The sequence below is a fragment of the Agelaius phoeniceus genome, chromosome 36 (genome assembly GCF_051311805.1).
Source record: "Agelaius phoeniceus isolate bAgePho1 chromosome 36, bAgePho1.hap1, whole genome shotgun sequence".
Classification (NCBI taxonomy): Eukaryota; Metazoa; Chordata; class Aves; order Passeriformes; family Icteridae; genus Agelaius; species Agelaius phoeniceus.
The window spans coordinates 2,173,635-2,193,525 of record NC_135300.1 but is presented as its reverse complement, the minus strand read 5'-3'; the positions used below and the strand labels follow the sequence as shown (position 1 = coordinate 2,193,525).

At 56.1% G+C, this 19,891-nt stretch overlaps 1 protein-coding gene across 7 annotated transcripts; it reads left to right on the top strand.

Annotated features, from left to right (window-relative positions):
* The first annotated feature begins 1,600 nt into the window (after positions 1 to 1,600).
* Positions 1,601 to 19,668, top strand: TRAPPC14 (trafficking protein particle complex subunit 14). 7 transcript variants are annotated; one of them, XM_077192917.1, is made up of 12 exons: positions 1,603 to 2,292; positions 5,830 to 5,925; positions 7,294 to 7,501; positions 8,723 to 8,809; positions 10,037 to 10,157; positions 11,655 to 11,802; positions 13,252 to 13,334; positions 14,712 to 14,872; positions 16,930 to 17,057; positions 17,398 to 17,608; positions 18,430 to 18,611; positions 19,457 to 19,668. In XM_077192917.1, exons 1-12 carry the CDS (start codon positions 1,741 to 1,743, stop codon positions 19,538 to 19,540), a joined length of 2,061 nt encoding a protein of 686 aa, XP_077049032.1. In that variant the 5' UTR covers positions 1,603 to 1,740; the 3' UTR covers positions 19,541 to 19,668. The 7 variants fall into 7 exon arrangements, with proteins under 7 accessions (XP_077049036.1, XP_077049037.1, XP_077049035.1 ...); XM_077192921.1 differs by lacking the exon at positions 19,457 to 19,668 and having other exon boundaries at positions 1,601 to 2,292; positions 10,084 to 10,157; positions 18,430 to 18,581; XM_077192922.1 differs by lacking the exon at positions 19,457 to 19,668 and having other exon boundaries at positions 1,602 to 2,292; positions 10,084 to 10,157; positions 17,422 to 17,608; positions 18,430 to 18,581.
* The last annotated feature ends 223 nt before the right edge of the window (positions 19,669 to 19,891 follow it).

Genomic DNA, 19,891 nt, shown 5'->3' with positions numbered 1-19,891 from the left:
TTTTTTTTTTTTCTGGGATTTAACTCCCATTCTCCTGCCAAAATTCCCCAAAAATTCCCGAATTTCTCCTGGGATTTATCCCCCCCACTCCCATCAATATTCCCGGAATTCCACCGGGATTTAAACCCCCAAAATTCCCGCAATTCCCTCTGGATTGAACCCCCCCAACCCCCCAAATTCCCGACATTTCCTCGGGATTTAACGCCCAAAATTCCTGCGATTTAATCCCTCCAAAATTCCAAAAAAATCCCGAAATTCTGCCAGGATTTAACCCCAAAATTCCGAAAATTCTGACAGGATTTAATCCCTCCATCCCCACCTTTCTCCCCCATATTTTTCCCTCATTTTCCCCCCAATATTCCTGAAATTCCCTCAGGATTTAACCTCTCAATCCCCAGATATTTTCCCCATTTTTCCTCCTTTTTTTTTTCTCAATTTTCCCAAATTTTCCCTCATATTTTTCCATTTATCCAATCTTTTTCCCTTTCCCCTAATTTTCTTCCTTAATTTCCCTTTTCCCCCATTTCTTTGTCCGTTTCATTCCCATTTCCCCTCGTTTTTCCTATTTTTCCCAATTTTCCCCCCAATTTTCCCTCCCAGTTTTCCCTATTTTCCCTCCTAGTTTTCCCCATTCTTTTCTCCATTTTCCCCATTTTTCCCCCCATTTTCCTGCCTATTTTCCCCATTATTTTTCCTCCTATTTGTTTTCCCCATTCTTTTCTCAATTTTTCCTTTTTTTCCCTCAATTTTTCCTCCTACTTCCCCATTATTTTCCCATTTCCCCTCCTATTTTCCCCATTATCGTCCCCATTTTCTTTCCATTATTTTTCCAATTTTTTCTCTTTTTTTTCCTCCACTTTTTCCCTTTCTTTCCCCCATTCTTTCCCATTTCCCCTCCTATTCCCCCCATTTTTCCCCCATTTCCCCCTAGAATTTCCCCCATTTCCCCTCCTATTTCCCCTCCTATTTCCCTCATTATTTTCCCCATTTCCCCTCCTATTTCCCCCATTATTTCCCCCATTTCCCCCTAGAATTTCCCCCTAGAATTTCTTCCATTTTCCCCCCATTTTTCCCCTCCTATTTCCCTCATTATTCCCCCCATTTTTCCCTCATTATTCCCCCCATTTTCCCCCCATTATTTCCCCCATTTCCCCTCCTATTTCCCCCATTTATTCCCCCCATTTTTCCCCATTTCCCCCTAGAATTTTCCCCCATTTTCCCCCTAGAATTTCCCCCATTTTCCCCCTAGAATTTTCCCCCATTATTTCCCCCATTTCCCCCTAGAATTTCACCCATTTTCCCCTAGAATTTCCCCCATTATTTCCCTCATTATTTCCCCCATTTCCCCTTAGAATTTCCCCCATTTCCCCTCCTATTCCCCCCATTTTTCCCCCATTTCCCCCTAGAATTTCCCATAGAATTTCCCCCGTTTCCCCTCCTATTCCCCCCATTTCCCCCTAGAATTTCCCCTAGAATTTCCCCCATTATTTCCCCTCCTATTCCCCCCATTTATTCCCCCCATTTTCCCCTAGAATTTCCCCCATTTCCCCCTAGAATTTCCCCCATTATTTCCCCCATTTCCCCCCATTTTTCCCCATTTTCCCCTAGAATTTCCCCCATTTTCCCCCTAGAATTTCCCCCATTTCCCCTCTTATTCCCCCCATTTTTTCCCCATTTTCCCCCTAGAATTTCCCCTATTTCCCCCTAGAATCCCCCCCATTCCCCCCCCAGTTTTTCCCCATGGAATCCCAGTGCGATTACTCCATGTACTTCCCCGCCGTCCCCTTCCCTCCGCGGGAATTTTTGGCGGGAGATTCCTCCGGTTACCGCGCCCTCCCTCGCCGGAACCACCTGTACCTGGGCGAGACCGTTCGCTTCCTTCTGGTGCTGCGCAAGAACCCCGCAAACCCCGACAGAAACCCCGACCGAAATCCCGACCGAAATCCCGACAAAAACCCCGACAAAAACCCCGACAAAAACCCCGACAGAAACCCTGAGGCAACTCCCGCCAACCCCGAGCGAAGCCCCGCCCACTCCACACGAAGCCCCGCCCACTCCACACGAAGCCCCGCCCCCTGGGCCCAGCTCGCGGCCTCGCTCTCGGCGCTCGCCACCGTCACCAGCGGCGACAGCCGGGCCCGCGATGAGGACGAGGAGAATTCCGCCGATAACCCGGGCGATTTGGGGAATTTCGGCCATGCCGAGGATTCCCGGCAGCCGCCGCCGCTGTTCCGGGAGTGCCGCGCGCTGCTCACGCACTCGCGGGGCCCCGCGGGCAGCGCCGGGGCGGGGGTGAGCGCCGGAACCTTCTGGAATTCCGGGTTCCCTGGGGCTGCTGGGGCTCCGCTTTTCCTGGGGGTTTCCCGGGTTTTCCCTGGCTTTCCCATTTATTCCTCGTTTTTCCTGGGTTTTCCCCGTTTTTCCCCTTTTTTCCCCATTTTTTTTTCCCGTTTTCCCTGGGTTTTCCCCGTTTTTCTTTGGATTTTCCCCGTTTTCCCCATTTTTCCTGGGTTTTTCCCATTTTCCCCCTTTTTTCCCATTTTTCCTGGGGTTTTCCCATTTTTCCTGGATTTTCCCCGTTTTTCCTGGGGTTTTCCCATTTCCCCCCCTTTTTCCCATTTTTCCTGGGTTTTTCCCATTTTCCCCCCTTTTTCCCATTTTTCCAAGGTTTTCCCAATTTTCCTGGATTTTTCCCATTTTTCCTCGTTTTTTCCAATTTTCCCTCTTTTTCCCACTTTTTCCCACTTTTTTCTTGGATTTTCCCATTTTTCCTCGTTTTTTCCCCATTTTTTTCCCATTTTTTTCCCTGGGTTTTCCCCGTTTTTCTTTGGATTTTCCCCATTTTTCCCATTTTCCTGGGGTTTTCCCATTTTTCCTGTTTTTTTCCCATTTTTTCTGGATTTTTCCCATTTTTCCTCGGGTTTTTCCCATTTTCCCACTTTTTCCCACTTTTTTCTTGGATTTTCCCATTTTTCCTCGGGTTTTTCCCATTTTCCCCAATTTTTTCCTGTTTTTCCAATTTTTCCTGGGGTTTTCCTATTTTTCCTGGGTTTTTCCCATTTTCCCCCCTTTTTCCCATTTTTCCAAGGTTTTCCCCATTTTTCCTGGGGTTTTCCCATTTTTCCCCCTTATTCCCGTTTTTCCAAGGTTTTTCCCATTTTTTCCTGGATTATTCCCATTTTTCCTGGGGTTTTCCCCATTTTTCCTGGGGTTTTCCCATTTTCCCCCTTTTTTCCCATTTTTCCTGGATTTTTCCTGAGGTTTTCCTGAGGTTTTCCCATTTTCCCCCCATTTTCCCCCCTTTTTCCCATTTTTCCGAGGTTTTTCCCACTTTTCCGAGGTTTTTCCCTTTTTTCGTGGGTTTTTCCCATTTTTCCTGGGGTTTTCCCATTTTCCCCCCATTTCCCCACTGTTTTTCCCATTTTTTTCTTGTGATTTTCCCATTTTTCCTTGGATTTTCCCATTTTCCCATTTTTTTCCCATTTTTTCCCATTTCCTCCCATTTTTTCATGATTTTTCCCACTTTGCTTGGGTTTTCCACATTTTTTCCTGATTTTCCCAATTTTTTCCCATTTTTTCTCCATTTTTTCCCATTTTCACCCATTTTCTCCAGCTCCCCGTGGACGATCCCATCATCTCTCAAGACAAGGTCATTTTCCCATTGATTTTTCCCATTTTTCCCCATTTTTTCCCATTTTTTTCCCATTTTTTCCCATTTTTCCCAATTTCCCTGTTTTTTTCCCCGTTTTCCCAGCTCCCTGTGGACGATCCCATCATCTCTCAAGATGAGGTCATTTCTCCATTGATTTTCCCCATTTTCCCCCATTTTTTCCCTGTTTTTCCCCATTTTTTTCCCCTTTTTTTCCCATTTTTTCCCATTTTTCCCAATTTCCCTGTTTTTTCCCCATTTTCCCAGCTCCCTGTGGATGATCCCATCATCTCTCAGGACGAGGTCATTTCCCCATTGATTTTCCCCATTTTTTCCCCATTTTCCCCTATTTTTTCCCATTTTTTCCCATTTTTCCCATTTTTTCCCATTTTTCCCATTTTTTCCCATTTTTTCCCCATTTTCCCAGCTCCCTGTGGATGATCCCATCATCTCTCAGGACGAGGTCATTTCCCCATTGATTTTTCCCATTTTCCCCCATTTTTCCCCATTTTTCCCCATTTTTTCCCATTTTTCCCCTTTTTTTCCCATTTTTCCCTGTTTTTTCCCAATTTCCCTGTTTTTCTCCCCATTTTCCCAGCTCCCTGTGGACGATCCCATCATCTCTCAGGACGACCTCATTTCCCCGTTGATTTTCCCAATTTTCCCCTATTTTTTCCCAATTTTTTCCCCATTTTTTCCCCATTTTTTCCCATTTTTCCCATTTTCCCCCATTTTTTCCCATTTTTTCCCATTTTTTCCCATTTTTCCCAATTTCCCTGTTTTTCTCCCCATTTTCCAGCTCCCTGTGGATGATCCCATTATCTCTCAGGACGAGGTCATTTCCCCATTGATTTTCCCCATTTTTTCCTTGTTTTTCCCCATTTTTTCCCCGTTTTTCCCCATTTTTCCCCATTTTTTCCCCATTTTTTTCCCATTTTTCCCTGTTTTTTCCCAATTTCCCTGTTTTTCTCCCCATTTTCCCAGCTCCCTGTGGATGATCCCATCATCTCTCAGGACGAGATCTTTTCCCCATTGATTTTCCCCATTTTTTCCCCATTTTTCCCCCATTTTTTCCCATTTTTCCCCATTTTTCCCATTTTTTCCCATTTTTTCCTATTTTTTCCCATTTTTTCCCTGTTTTTTCCCAATTTCCCTGTTTTTCTCCCCATTTTCCCAGCTCCCCGTGGACGATCCCATCATCTCTCAAGATGAGGTCATTTCCCCATTGATTTTCCCCATTTTTTCCCTGTTTTTCCCCATTTTTTCCCTTTTTTTCCCATTTTTCCCCATTTTTCCCAATTTCCCTGTTTTTCTCCCCATTTTCCCAGCTCCCTGTGGATGATCCCATCATCTCTCAGGACGAGGTCATTTCCCCATTGATTTTCCCCATTTTTTCCCTGTTTTTCCCCATTTTTCCCCATTTTTCCCCATTTTTTCCCATTTTTTCCCATTTTTTTCCCATTTTTCCCCATTTTTCCCAATTTCCCTGTTTTTCTCCCCATTTTCCCAGCTCCCTGTGGACGATCCCATCATCTCTCAAGACGAGGTCATTTCCCCATTGATTTTCCCCATTTTTTCCCCATTTTTCCCCCTTTTTTTCCCATTTTTCCCTGTTTTTTCCCAATTTCCCTGTTTTTCTCCCCATTTCCCAGCTCCCTGTGGACGATCCCATCATCTCTCAGGACGAGGTCATTTCCCCATTGATTTTCCCCATTTTTTCCTTGTTTTTCCCCATTTTTTCCCCGTTTTCCCCCATTTTTCCCCATTTTTTCCCATTTTTCCCCATTTTTCGCTGTTTTTTCCCAATTTCCCTGTTTTTCTCCCCATTTTCCCAGCTCCCTGTGGATGATCCCATCATCTCTCAGGACGAGGTCATTTCTCCATTGATTTTCCCCATTTTTTCCCCGTTTTTCCCCATTTTTTCCCATTTTTTTACCCATTTTTTCCCATTTTTTTCCCTTTTTTCCCCATTTTTCCCAATTTCCCTGTTTTTCTCCCCATTTTCCCAGCTCCCTGTGGACGATCCCATCATCTCTCAGGACGAGGTCATTTCCCCATTTTTTCCCCATTTTTTCCCCCATTTTTCCCATTTTTCCCCATTTTTTCCCATTTTTTCCCATTTTTTTCCCATTTTTCCCTGTTTTTTCCCAATTTCCCTGTTTTTTTCCCCATTTTCCCAGCTCCCTGTGGATGATCCCATCATCTCTCAGGACGAGGTCATTTTCCCCCTCACCGTGGCCCTGGACCGGCTCCCGCCCGGCACCGCCAAGGCCAAGGTGGGGACATTTGGGGACATTTGGGGACATTTGGGGACATTGGGAATGGGATGGGCCTTGGGGACATTGGGGACACCTTGGGGACATTGGGAATGGGATGGGGAGGGACTTGGAGGACGCCTTGGGGACACTTTGGGGACATTTTGGGGACACTTTGGGACAGTGGGAATGGGATGGGGACTTTGAGGACACCTCGGAGACAACTGGGGACATCTTGGGGACATCTTGGGGACATTGGGAGTGGGAGGGGGAGAGACTTTGGGGCCATTGGAGACACCCTGGGGACACTTTGGGGACAATGGGGACATTGAGAATGGGAGGGGCCTTGGGGACAATGAGGGGACTTTGGGGACATTGGGGACAACAGGAATGGGACGGGGAGGGACTCAGGGGACATTTTTGGGGACAATGTGGGGACATATTTGGGACACTTTGGGGACACGTCGGGGACATTGGGAATGGGATGGGCCTTGGGGACGTTGGGGACACGTTGGGGACACTTGAGAATGGGATGGGGAGGGACCTTGGGGACATTTGGGACACTGAGGATGGACATTTTGGGGACACCTTGGGGACACCTTGGGGACACCTTGGGGACATCGGGAATGGGATGGGGAGGGACTTGGAGGACACCTTGGGGACACTTTGGGGACACTTTGGGGACATCAGGAGTGGGATTGGGAGGGGCCTTGGGGACACTTTGGGGACACCTTGGGGACATCGGGAATGGGATGGGGAGGGACTTGGAGGACACCTTGGGGATACTTTGGGGACATCTTGGGGACACTTTGGGGACATCTTGGGGACATCAGGAATGGGATTGGGAGGGACCTTGGGGACAATGAGGGGACATCAGGAATGGGATGGGGAAGGGACCTTAGGGACACCTTGGGGACACCTGGGGACATTGGGAATGGGACGGGGAGGGACCTTGGGGACACCTTGGGGACATTGGGAATGGGATGGGCCTTGGGGACATTGGGGACATCGGGAATGGGATTGGGAGGGACTTGGAGGACACCTTGGGGACCTTGGGGACACCTTGGGGACATTTGGGAATGGGAGGGGCCTTGGGGACAATGAGGGGACATTGGGAATGGGATGGGGAGGGACTTGGAGGACACCTTGGGGACACATTGGGGACACTTTGGGGACATCTTGGGGACATCAGGAATGGGATTGGGAGGGACCTTGGGGACACTTGGGAATGGGAGGGGCCTTGGGGACACTTTGGGGACATCGGGAATGGGATGGGGAAGGGACCTTAGGGGACACTTTGGGGACATTGGGAATGGGATGGGGAAGGGACCTTAGGGGACACCTTGGGGACGCTTTGGTGACCCCGTGGTGTCCCCGTGGTGTCCCCAGATCGTGGTGACCGTGTGGCAGCGGGACACGGAGCCGCCGGAGCTGCAGGAGGGGACAGGGCCAGGGCCAGAGCCAGGCCAGGTGACAGGGACAGGGCCAGGCCAGGTGACAACGACAGGGACAGGGCCAGGGGGGTACCTGAGGCTGCTCCAGGGCCGCGCCCCCGGCCAGGTGTTCCGGCAGCAGCACGGAGCCTTCAAGGCACAAGGTGAGGTCCCCAAATGTCCCCAAGGTGTCACCTCCCCTCCTCTGGTGTCCCTGAGTGTCCCCAAAGTGTCACCTCCCCTCCTCTGGTGTCCCCAAGTGTCCCTTCCCCAGTGCTGCCACCCCCAGGTATCTCCATGGAGCCTTCAAGGCACAAGGTGAGGTCCCCCAAATGTCCCCAAGTGTCCCCAAAGTGTCACCTGCCCTCCTCTGGCATCCCCGAGTGTCCCCTGAGTGTCCCCAAGTGTCACCTCCCCCATGGTGCCACCCCCAAGTGTCCCCTGAGTGTCCCTATGGAGCCTTCAAGGCACAAGGTGAGGTCCCCAAATGTCCCCAAGTGTCCCCAAGGTGTCACCTCCCCTCCTCTAGCGTCCCCAAGTGTCCCCTGAGTGTCCCCAAGTGTCACCTCCCCCATGGTGCCACCCCCGAGTGTCCCCTGAGTGTCCCCAGGGAGCCTTCAAGGCACAAAGTGAGGTCCCCAAATGTCCCCAAGGTGTCACCTCCCCTCCTCTGGTGTCCCCAAGTGTCCCCTGAGTGTCCCCAAAGTGTCACGTCCCCCATGGTGCCACCCCCAGGTGTTCCCTGAGTGTCCCTATGGAGCCTTCAAGGCACAAGGTGAGGTCCCCAAATGTCCCCAAGTGTCCCCAAGGTGTCACCTCCCCTCCTCTGGTGTCCCCAAGTGTCCCTTCCCCAGTGCTGCCACCCCCAGGTATCTCCATGGAGCCTTCAAGGCACAAGGTGAGGTCCCCAAATGTCCCCAAGTGTCCCCTGAGTGTCCCCAAGTGTCACCTCCCCCATGGTGCCACCCCCAGGTGTCCCCATGGAGCCTTCAAGGCACAAGGTGAGGTCCCCAAATGTCCCCAAGGTGTCACCTCCCCTCCTCTAGCGTCCCCAAGTGTCCCCTGAGTGTCCCCAAGTGTCACCTCCCCCATGGTGCCACCCCCGAGTGTCCCCTGAGTGTCCCCAGGGAGCCTTCAAGGCACAAGCTGAGGTCCCCAAATGTCCCCAAGGTGTCACCTCCCCTCCTCTGGTGTCCCCCAAGTGTCCCCTGCCCAAAGCCACCCCATTCCCTCAGGGACCCCCAAGGATTGTCCCCAACCCCAATCTGGGGACACTTCTGGTGCCACCAAGGTGGGACAAAGCCCCTTGGCCCAGCCCGGTGGCCCTGGCTGGCTGTCCCCAAGTGTCCCCTGGTGTCCCCAAGTGTCCCCTGGTGTCCCCACAGTGTCCACGCTGCTGACGGTGCTGCCACCGCCCCGTGTCCGCTGCCGCCAGGTGACCGTGTCCGGAAAGTACCTGACCGTGCTCAAAGGTGACACCTGGGGACACCTGGGGACACCTGGGGACATCGGGGGGGTTGGGGACATTGGGGGGGGTTGGGGACAAAGAGGGTGGGGGGGGAAAAGGGGGGAGGGTCACCCCTGATGTCCCTGATGACCCCCGGTGTCCCCAATTGTCCCTGATGTCCCCAATCCCCACAATGTCCTCAATGCCCTGCATGTCCGTGATGTCCCCAATGTCCTCAATGATGTCCCCAACCCCGCAAATGTCCCCAGTGTCCCCAATGATGTCCCCAATGCCCCCAGCCCCCTGGATGTCCCCAATGTCCCAAATGGCCCCAGTGTCCCCAATGTCCCCAATGCCCTGGATGTCCCAAATGGCCCCAATCCCCTGGATGTCCCCAATGTCCCCAATGGTGTCCCCACTGTCCCCAGTGCTCAATGGCAGTTCCCAGGAGGAGCTGTCCCTGTGGGACGTGCAGGTGCTGCCCAATGCCCCCAATGTCCCCAATCCCCTGGGTGTCCCCAATGTCCCCAATCCCCTGCATGTCCCCATTGTCCCCAATCCCCTGCATGTCCCCAATCCCCTGGATGTCCCCAATGTCCCTGATGTCCCCAATGATGTCCCCAATGTCCCCAGTGCTCAATGGCAGCTCCCAGGAGGAGCTGTCCCTGTGGGACGTGCAGGTGCTGCCCCATGTCCCCAATCCCCTGGATGTCCCTGATGTCCCCAATGTCCCCAATGTCCCCACTGTCCCCAGTGCTCAATGGCAGTTCCCAGGAGGAGCTGTCCCTCTGGGACGTGCAGGTGCTGCCCAATGTCCCCATTGTCCCCAATCCCCTGGATGTCCCCATTGTCCCCAATCCCCTGGATGTCCCCAATGCTCTGCATGTCCCTGATGTCCCCAATGATGTCCCCACTGTCCCCAGTGCTCAATGGCAGTTCCCAGGAGGAGCTGTCCCTGTGGGACGTGCAGGTGCTGCCCAATGTCCCCAATGTCCCCAATCCCCTGGATGTCCCCGATGTCCCCAATCCCCTGGATGTCCCCAATGTCCCCAATGATGTCCCCAATGATGTCCCCACTGTCCCCAGTGCTCAATGGCAGTTCCCAGGAGGAGCTGTCCCTGTGGGACGTGCAGGTGCTGCTCAATGCCCCCAATGTCCCCAATCCCCTGGATGTCCCCAATGTCCCCAATGTCCCCATTGTCCCCAATCCCCTGGATGTCCCCAATGTCCCCGATGTCCCCAATGTCCCCAGTGCTCAATGGCAGTTCCCAGGAGGAGCTGTCCCTCTGGGACGTGCAGGTGCTGCCCAATTTCAATGCCAGTTACCTGCCCGTGATGCCCGACGGCTCCGTGCTGCTCGTGGACGACGTCTGGTGAGCCTGGGGACACCTTGGGGACACTTGGGGACAAGGTGGGGACACCTGGAGGACACCTGGGGACAGCTGAGGACAATGTGGGGAGACCTGGGGACACCTGGGGGACATTGTTGTCACCTAGGACAGCCTGGGGACACCTGGGGACAGCTGGGGGCACTATGGAGTCAGCTTGGGGACACCTGGGGGTACTGTGGGGACACTGAGGACACCTTGGGGAGACGTGGGGACACCTTGGGGACAATGTGGGGGCACCTGGGGACAATGCTGTGACCTTGGGGACAATGTGGAGACCTTGGGGACAGTGTAGCGCTCTTGGGGACACCATGAGGACTTTGGAGACAAAATGGAGACCTTGGGAACAACGTGAGGACCTTGGGGATGCCATGAGGACACTGGGGACAATGTGGGGACACCTTGGGGACATTATGAGAACCCTGGGGACACCATGAGGACCCTGGGGACATGTGGGGACCTTGGGGACACCGTGAGGACAGTGGCGACACTGTGGGGACACCTTGGGGACAATGTGGGGGCCTTGGGGACATTATGAGAACCCTGGGGACAATGTGGGGACCTTGGGGACATTAGGAGAACCTTGGGGACATTATGAGAACCCTGGGGACACCATGGGGACCTTGGGGACAATGTGGGGACCTTGGGGACATTATGAGAACCCTGGGGACACCGTGAGGACCTTGGGGACAATGTGGGGACACTGGGGACACCGTGAGAACCTTCAGGACAACGTGGGGACACCTTGGGGACAATGCTGTGACCTTGGCGACAATGTGGGGACCATGGGGGACACCGTGGGGACCTTGGGGACATTATGAGAACCCTGGGGACAATGCTGTGACCTTGGGGACATGTGGGGACCTTGGGGATGCCATGAGGACACTGGGGACACCCTGAGGACCTTCAGGACAACATGGGGACACCTTGGGGACAATGCTGTCACCTTGGGGACAATGCAGGGACCTTGGGGACATGTGGGGACAATGCTGTGACCTTGGGGACAATGTGGGGACCTTGGGGATGCCATGAGGACACTGAGGACAATGCGGGGACACCTTGGGGACAATGCTGTCACTTTGGCGACACTGTGGGGACCATGGGGGACAATGTGGGGACCTTGGGGACATTATGAGAACCCTGGGGACAATGCGGGGGCCTTGGGGACATTATGAGAACCCCGGGGACAATGCGGGGACCTTGGGGACACCATGAGGACCTTGGGGACACCCTGAGGACCTTCAGGACAACATGGGGACACCTTGGGGACAATGTGGGGACCATGGGGGACACCGTGGGGACCTTGGGGACATGTGGGGACCTTGGGGACGCCATGAGACCTTGGGGACAATGCGGGGACACCTTGGGGACAATGCTGTGACCTTGGCGACACTGTGGGGACCATGGGGGACACCGTGGGGACCTTGGGGATGTGACATGTCCCCTGAGTGTCCCCTGAGTGTCCCCACTGTCCCCTGGCAGCCACCACTCGGGGGAGGTGCCCGTGGGGGCGTTCTGCCGCGTCCCCGGGTGCCACTCGCGGTGGCCGTGTCCCCTGAGCGCCCTGGAGGAGCAGAACTTCCTGTTCCAGCTGCAGGCGCCCGAGCGGCCGCCCTGCGACGCCAAGGAGGTGAGGGGACACTGGGGACACCTTGGGGACACCTGGGGACAATGACCGAGGGACACCAGGCTGGGCCAAGGGGATTTGTTACACCTTGGTGGCACCAAAAGTGTCCCCAGGTTGGGGTTGGGGACAATCCCTGTTGGTATCTGGGGGGTTGGGGACACCTGGGGACACTTGGGGACAATGACTGAGGGCCACCAGGCTGGGCCAAGGGGCTTTGTTCTGCCTTGGTGGCACCAAAAGTGTCCCCAGGTTGAGTTTCTGGGGGTATTTGGGGACACTTGGGGACATCAGCCAGGGCCACCAGGCTGGGCCAAGGGGCTTTGTTCCACTTGGTGGCACCAAAAGTGTCCCCAAGTCGGGGTTGGGGACAATCCCTGTTGGTATTTGGGGCCTTGGGGACACCTGGGGACACTTGGGGACAACCATCGAGGGCCACCAGGCTGGGCCAAGGGGCTTTCTGGCACCTTGGGACACCGAAAGTGTCCCCAGGTTGAGTTTCTGGGGGAGTTGGGGACACCTGGGGACACTTGGGGACAACCACCGAGGGCCACCAGGCTGGGCCAAGGGGCTTTGTGGCACCTTGGTGGCACCAAAAGTGTCCCCAAGTCGGGGTTGGGGACACCTGGGGGGCCTTGGGGACACCTGGGGACAACCATCGAGGGCCACCAGGATGGGCCAAGGGGCTTTGTCCCACCTTGGTGGCACCAAAAGTGTCCCCAAGTTGGGGTTGGGGACAATCCCTGTTGGTATTTGGGGGGTTGGGGACACCTGGGGACATTGGGGACACCTGGGGACAATGATCAAGGGCCACCAGACTGGGCCAAGGGCCTTTGTCCCACCTTGGTGGCACCAAAAGTGTCCCCAGGTTGAGTTTCTGGAGGGGTTGGGGACACCTGGGGACACCTGGGGACACTTGGGGACATCAGCCAGGGCCACCAGGCTGGGCCAAGGGCCTTTGTTCCACTTGGTGGCACCAAAAGTGTCCCCAAGTTGGGGTTGGGGACAATTCTTGGGGGTATCTGGTGGGTTGGGGACACCTGGGGACACTTGGGGATAACCATTGAGGGCCACCAGGCTGGGCCAAGGGGATTTGTTCCACCTTGGTGACACCGAAAGTGTCCCCAGGTTGAGTTTCTGGGGGGGTTGGGGACACCTGGGGACACCTGGGGACACTTGGGGACAACCATCGAGGGCCACCAGGCTGGGCCAAGGGGCTTTGTGGCACCTTGGTGGCACCAAAAGTGTCCCCAAGTCGGGGTTGGAGACACTTTGGGTGGCCTTGGGGACAACAATCAAAGGCCACCAACCCAATCCAAGCCCCCCAAGATGCCACCAAGCCCCCCTGACCGTGCTGTCCCTGGGCTTGGTGACAATCCCCGGTGGCCCTGGGGACGCTGGGGACACGGAGGCCACCGCGGGTGACACCGCGGTGACAGCGATGTCCCCAAGCAGGGCCTGGAGGTGCCGCTGGTGGCCGTGGTGCGGTGGTCGACGCCGAAGCTGCCGTTCACCAACAGCATCGTCACCCACTACCGGTGAGTGCCACCTCCCTGTCACCTCAGTGTCACCTCAGTGTCACCTCGGTGTCCCCAAGGCCTCCAGAACCTCCTGCGGTGCCACCACCTCATTGTTGTCCCCTCGTTGTTGTCCCCTCGTTGTTGTCCCCTCGTTGTCCCCGTGTCCTTCCATCCTCCCAACGTTCTTTGGCTCCTTTCTGGACTTTCCCATGATGCCACCTCGATGTCCCCATGATGTCCCCGTGATGTCCCCGTGATGTCCCCAAGCTCTCCAGACCTTCCTTGTTGCCCAGAGCCACCTCTGAATGTGCCACCACCTCCTGTCCCCTCATTGTCCCAGTGCCACCACGTCCCCAGAGTTCTCTGGATCTTCTCTGGGATTGTCCCCAAGATGTCACCTCAATGTCCCCGGTGTCCCCAAGCCCTCCAGACCCTCCTGGTGGCCTCTCCATGTGCCACCACCTCCTGTCCCATCCATGTCACCTCCTGTCCCAGTGCCACCACGTCCTTGTGGCCCACTGGGGCTCCTGTGGGGTTGTCACATGATGCCACCTCCATGTCCCCAGTGTCCCCATGATGTCACCACGATGTCCCCAAGCTCTCCAGACCCTCCTGGCTTCTTCTGCATGTGCCACCACCTCCTGTCCCCTCATTGTCCCAGTGCCACCACGTCCCCAGAGCTCTCTGGATCTTCTCTGGGATTGTCCCCAAGATGCCACCTCGATGTCCCCGTGATGTCCCCGTGATGTCCCCAAGCCCTCCAGACCCTCCTGGTGGCCTCTCCATGTGCCACCACCTCCTGTCCCCTCATTGTCCCAGTGCCACCACATCCCCAGAGCTCTCTGGATCTTCTCTGGGATTGTCCCCAAGATGCCACCTCGATGTCCCCATGATGTCCCCAAGCTCTCCAGACCCTCCTGGTGGCCTCTCCATGTGCCACCACCTCTGTCCCCTCATTGTCCCAATGCCACCACATCCCCAGAGCTCTCTGGAGCTCCCCCAGAGGTGTCCCCACGATGTCCCCATGATGTCCCCACGATGTCCCCAAGCCCTCCAGACCCTCCTGGTTGCCCAGAGCCACCTCTGAATGTGCCACCACCTCCTGTCCCCTCATTGTCCCAGTGCCACCACGTCCCCAAAGCTCTCTGGAGCTCCCCCAGAGGCGTCCCCTCAATGTCCCCACGATGTCCCCGTGATGTCTCCAAGCTCTCCAGACCCTCCTGGTGGCCTCTCCATGTGCCACCACCTCTGTCCCCTCATTGTCCCAGTGCCACCACATCCCCGGAGCTCTCTGGAGCTCCCCCAGAGGTGTCCCCTCGATGTCCCCGCGATGTCCCCTCGATGTCCCCACGATGTCCCCTCACTGTCCCCGCGATGTCCCCGCTGTCCCCTCAGGCTGCCCAGCATCCGTCTGGAGCGGCCGCGCTTTGTCATGACGGCCACCTGCGAGTCCCCGGTGGTGGCCCTGCAGCGCTTCACGGTCACCTACACCCTGCTCAACGACCTGCAGGACTTCCTGGCCGTCCGGCTGGTCTGGACACCCGAGGCCACCGCCGGTGGGGACATTGGGGACATTGGGAATGTTGGGAGGACTGGGGACATTTGGGGACATTGGGAGGATTGGGGATGTTGGGAGGACTGGGGACATTGGGGACATTTGGGGACATTGGGGACCTGCAGGACTTCCTGCCTGTCAGGCTGGTCGGGACACCTGGGACACTTGGGGACATTGGGGACATTGGGGACGTTGGGGACATTGGGAATGTTGGGAGGACTGGGAACATTTGGGGACATTGGGACATTGGGGGGATTGGGGGTGTTGGGGACACTGGGGACATTGGGAACACTGGGGGGATTGGGGACGCTGGGGACATTGGGGACAATGGGGACATTGGGGGGATTTGGGGACATTGGGGACCTGCAGGACTTCCTGGCCGTCCGGCTGGTCTGGACACCCGAGGCCACCGCCGGTGGGGACACTTGGGGACACTTGGGGACGTTGGGGACACTTGGGGACGTTGGGGGGATTGGGGACGTTGGAGGGATTTGGGGACATTGGGGACCTGCAGGACTTCCTGGCTGTCAGGGTGGTCTGAACACCTGAGGCCACCGCCGGTGGGGACACTTGGGGACACTTGGGGACATTGGGGGCATTGGGGACATTGGGGACACTGGGGGGATGGGGGATGCTGGGGGGATTGGGGACACTGGGGGGATTTGGGGACATTGGGACATTGGGGGGATTGGGGGTGTTGGGGACACTGGGGACATCAAGGACACTGGGGGGATTTGGGGACATTGGAGGGATTGGGGACACTTGGGGACATTTGGGGCATTGGGGACGTTGGGGATGTTGGGGGGATTGGGGACGCTGGGGACATTGGGGACAATGGGGACATTGGGGGGATTTGGGGACATTGGGGACCTGCAGGACTTCCTGCCTGTCAGGCTGGTCGGGACACCTGGGACACTTGGGGACATTGGGGGGATTGGGGATGTTGGGGACATTGGGAATGTTGGGGGGACTGGGAACACTTGGGGACATTGGGGACACTGGGGGGATTTGGGGACATTGGAGGGATTGGGGACACTTGGGGACATTTGGGGCATTGGGGACACTGGGAGGATTGGGGACATGGGGGATATTGGGGACACTTGGGGGTTTGGGGACATTGAGGACACTTGGGGACTTTTAGGGGATTGAGGACACTCGGGGACATTGGGGACACCCAGGGGGACATTGGGGACACTTGGGGGATAAAAGGGAGATGGGGATAAAGGGGACAAGGAGGGGACAAAGGGACGGGGAGGGGACATGGGGACAAGGAGAGAACCCCAACTCCTAAAAACTCCCAAAAAATCCCCAAAAAATCCCTCAAAAAATTCCCCAAAAAATCTCCAAAAATTCCCCCAAAAAATCCCCCCAAAATCCCAAAAAATCCCCAAAAAATCCCTAAAAAAATTTTCCCAAAATTCCCAAAAAACTTCCCCAAAAAGTCCCACAAACAATCCCCCAAAATCCCAAAAAATCCCCCAAAAAATCCCCAAAATCCCCCCAAAAAATCCCAAAAAATCCCCCAAAAATCCCAAAAAATTCCCTAAAAATTCCCAAACAATCCCCCAAAAAATCCCCCCAAAATCCCAAAAAATCCCCCCAAAAAATCCCCAAAAAATTCCCAAAAAAATCCCCAAAAAAGTTCCCAAAAATTCCCAAAAAACTTCTCTCAAAAATCCCCCAAAATCCCCCAAAAAATCCCCAAAATTTCCCAAAAAATTAAAAAAAAATTCCCCAAAAATTCCCCAAAAAAATCCCCCCAAAAAAAAAAAATCCCCCCAAAAATCCCCAAAATTCCCAAAAAAATCCCCCCAAATCCCCCAAACAAGCCCCCAGAAATCCCCAAAAATCCCCCAAAAAATCCCCAAAAAATTCCCCTAAAAATCAAAAAAATTCCAAAAAAAATCCCAAAAAATTCCAAAAAAAATCCCCAAAAATCCCCCAAAAAATCCTAAAAATTCCCCCCAAAAATCCCCCAAAAAATCCCCCAAAAACCCCCCAAAAATCCCCCTTAAACCCCCCGTCCGTCGCTGCCTTTCCGGAACGTTCCGCGCTCAGGCCGCTCCCGGGGCTCCCTGGACTCGGTCGTTTGCCACACGCCCCTGACCAACCTGGGCTACTCCCGCAAGGGCAGCGCCCGCACCTTCCGGGTGGCCTTCCAGGCACTGCGGGCCGGGCTCTTCGAGGTCAGTGTCACCCTCGGTGTCACCTGTGTCACCCTCGGTGTCACCTGTGTCACCTGTGTCACCCCAGTGCCACCCCCGGCCCCGTTATCCCCATCGTTATCCCATTCCCAGTATCCCCAGTATCCCCAGTATCCCCATTCCAGGCACTGCGGGCCGGGCTCTTCGAGGTCAGTGCCACCCTCAGTGTCACCTGTGTCACCCTCGGTGTCACCTGTGTCACCCTCAGTGTCACCTGTGTCACCTGTGTCACCCCAGTGCCACCCCCAGCCCCGTTATCCCCATCGTTACCCCATTCCCAGTATCCCCAGTATCCCCAGTATCCCCAGTATCCCCGTTCCAGGCACTGCGGGCCGGGCTCTTCGAGGTCAGTGCCACCCCTGTGTCACCCTCAGTGTCACCTGTGTCACCCTCGGTGTCACCTCTGTCACCCCCGTGCCACCAGTGCCACCCCCGTCCCTGTTATCCCCATCGTTATCCCATTCCCAGTGTTCCCAGTATCCCCAGTATCCCCAGTATCCCCATTCCAGGCACTGCGGGCCGGGCTCTTCGAGGTCAGTGCCACCCCTGTGTCACCTGTGTCACCCTCAGTGTCACCTGTGTCACTCCAGTGCTCCCAGTGCCACCTGTGTCACCCTCCCAGTCCCTCCCAGTCCCTCCCAGTGCCCCTAAACTCCCTCCCAGTCTCTCCCAGTTCCTCCCAGTGCCTCCCAGTGCCCCTAAAATCCCAGCCCAGTAACTCCCAGTATCCCAGAACTCCCTCCCAGTAACTCCCAGTATATCCCAGTGCCCCCAAATCCCCTCCCAGTGCCCCAAATCCTCCCCAAAGCTCCCCCAGTGCTCCCTCCCAATGGCTCCCTGTAACTCCCAGTAACTCCCAGTGTCTCCCAGTGCCTCCCAGTCCCTCCCAGTGCCTCCCAGTGTCTCCCAGTGCCTTCTCAGTCCCTCCTAGTGCCCTCCCAGTGCCCCAAATCATCCCCAAAGCTCCCCCCGTGCTCCCTCCCAATGGCTCCCAGTCTCTCCCAGTAACTCCCAGTGTTTCCCAGTCCTTCCCAGTGTCTCCCAGTGCCTCCCAGTGCCCCTAAAATCCCAGCCTAGTAACTCCCAGTATCCCAGAACTCCCTCCCAGTAACTCCCAGTATATCCCAGTGCCCTCCCAGTGCCCGCCCAGTCCTTCCCAGTGCCCCCAAATCCCCTCCCAGTGCCCCCAGATCCTCCCCAAAGCTCCCCCAGTGCTCCCTCCCAATGGCTCCCTGTAACTCCCGGTAACTCCCAGTCCCTCCCAGTCCCTCCCAGTCCCTCCCAGTCTCTCCCAGTCCCTCCCAGTGCCTCCCAGTGTCTCCCAGTGCCTCCCAGTAACCCCAGTGTGTCCCAGCTGTCGCAGCACATGAAGCTGAAGCTGCAGTTCACGGCCAGCGTCAGCAGCGCCCCGCCCGAGGCGCGCCCGGTGTCGCGCAAGAGCAGCCCCAGCTCCCCGGCCGTGCGCGAGCTCGTGGCCGGCCTGGGCCGCTCCCAGTCCTTCTCCCACCAGCAGCCGGCGCGCAGCCACCTCATGAGGTACTGGGAGGGACTGGGAGGCACTGGGAGGGGACTGGGATAAGGTTTGGGGGCACTGGGAGGGACTGGGATAAGGTTTGGAGGGACTGGGATAACGTTTGGAGGGACTGGGATAAGGTTTGGGGGCACTGGGAGGGACTGGGATAAGGTTTGGGGTGCTGGGAGGGACTGGGATAAGGTTTGGAGGGACTGGGATAAGGTTTGGGGGCACTGGGAGGGACTGGGATAAGGTTTGGGGTGCTGGGAGGGACTGGGATAAGGTTTGGGGTGCTGGGAGGGACTGGGCTAAGGGTTGGGGGCACTGGGAGGGACTGGGAGGGACTGGGATGGGGTTTGGGGTGCTGGGAGGGACTGGGATAAGGTTTGGAGGGACTGGGAGGGACTGGGAAGGGACTGGGATGGGGTTTTGGGGCACTGGGAGGGACTGGGAGGGGACTGGGAGGGACTGGGAGGGGACTGGGAGGGACTGGGAGGGACTGGGAGGGACTGGGAGGGGACTGGGAGGGACTGGGAGGGACTGGGAGGGGGTTTCGGGGCACTGGGAGAGATTGGGGGAGCACTGGGAGGGACATTGAGGGTACTGGGAGGGACTGGGATGTGACGCAGGGACACTGGGGGGTGACACTGAGGTGACACAGGTGACACTGGGGCTGTTACAGGGACACTGTAACTGACACAGGGACACTGAGGTGACACAGGGACACTGAGGTGACACTGGTGTCCCCAGGTCCGGCAGCGTGATGGAGCGCAGGGCCATCACCCCGGGGTGACACAGGGACACTGGGGCTGTTACAGGGACACTGTAGGTGACACTGAGGTGACACAGGTGACACTCCTGTCCCCAGGTCCGGCAGCGTGATGGAGCGCAGGGCCATCACCCCCCCGGTGGGGTCCCCCGTGGGCCGGCCCCTGTACCTGCCCGCAGGTGACAAAGCCGTGCTGGCCCTGGACAAGATCGCCAAGAGGGAGTGCAAGGTGCTCGTGGTGCCACCCGTCAAGTGACAGCGAGGGGACAACGAGGGGACAACGGGGGGACAATGAGGGGACAGGGTGGGGATAGCAGGGGGACAGCAGGGGCACAATGGGGACAGCATGGGGGACAATGAGGGGACAATGTGGGGAGAGTGAGGGGACAACAAGGGGGACAATGAAGGGATAGCAGGGGGACAGTGTGGGGACAGCAGGGACAGCATTGGGGGACAGCTAGGGGACAGTGAGGGGACAACGTGGAACAGTGGGGACAGTGAGGGACAGCGTGGGGGCAGTAGGGGGACAATGGG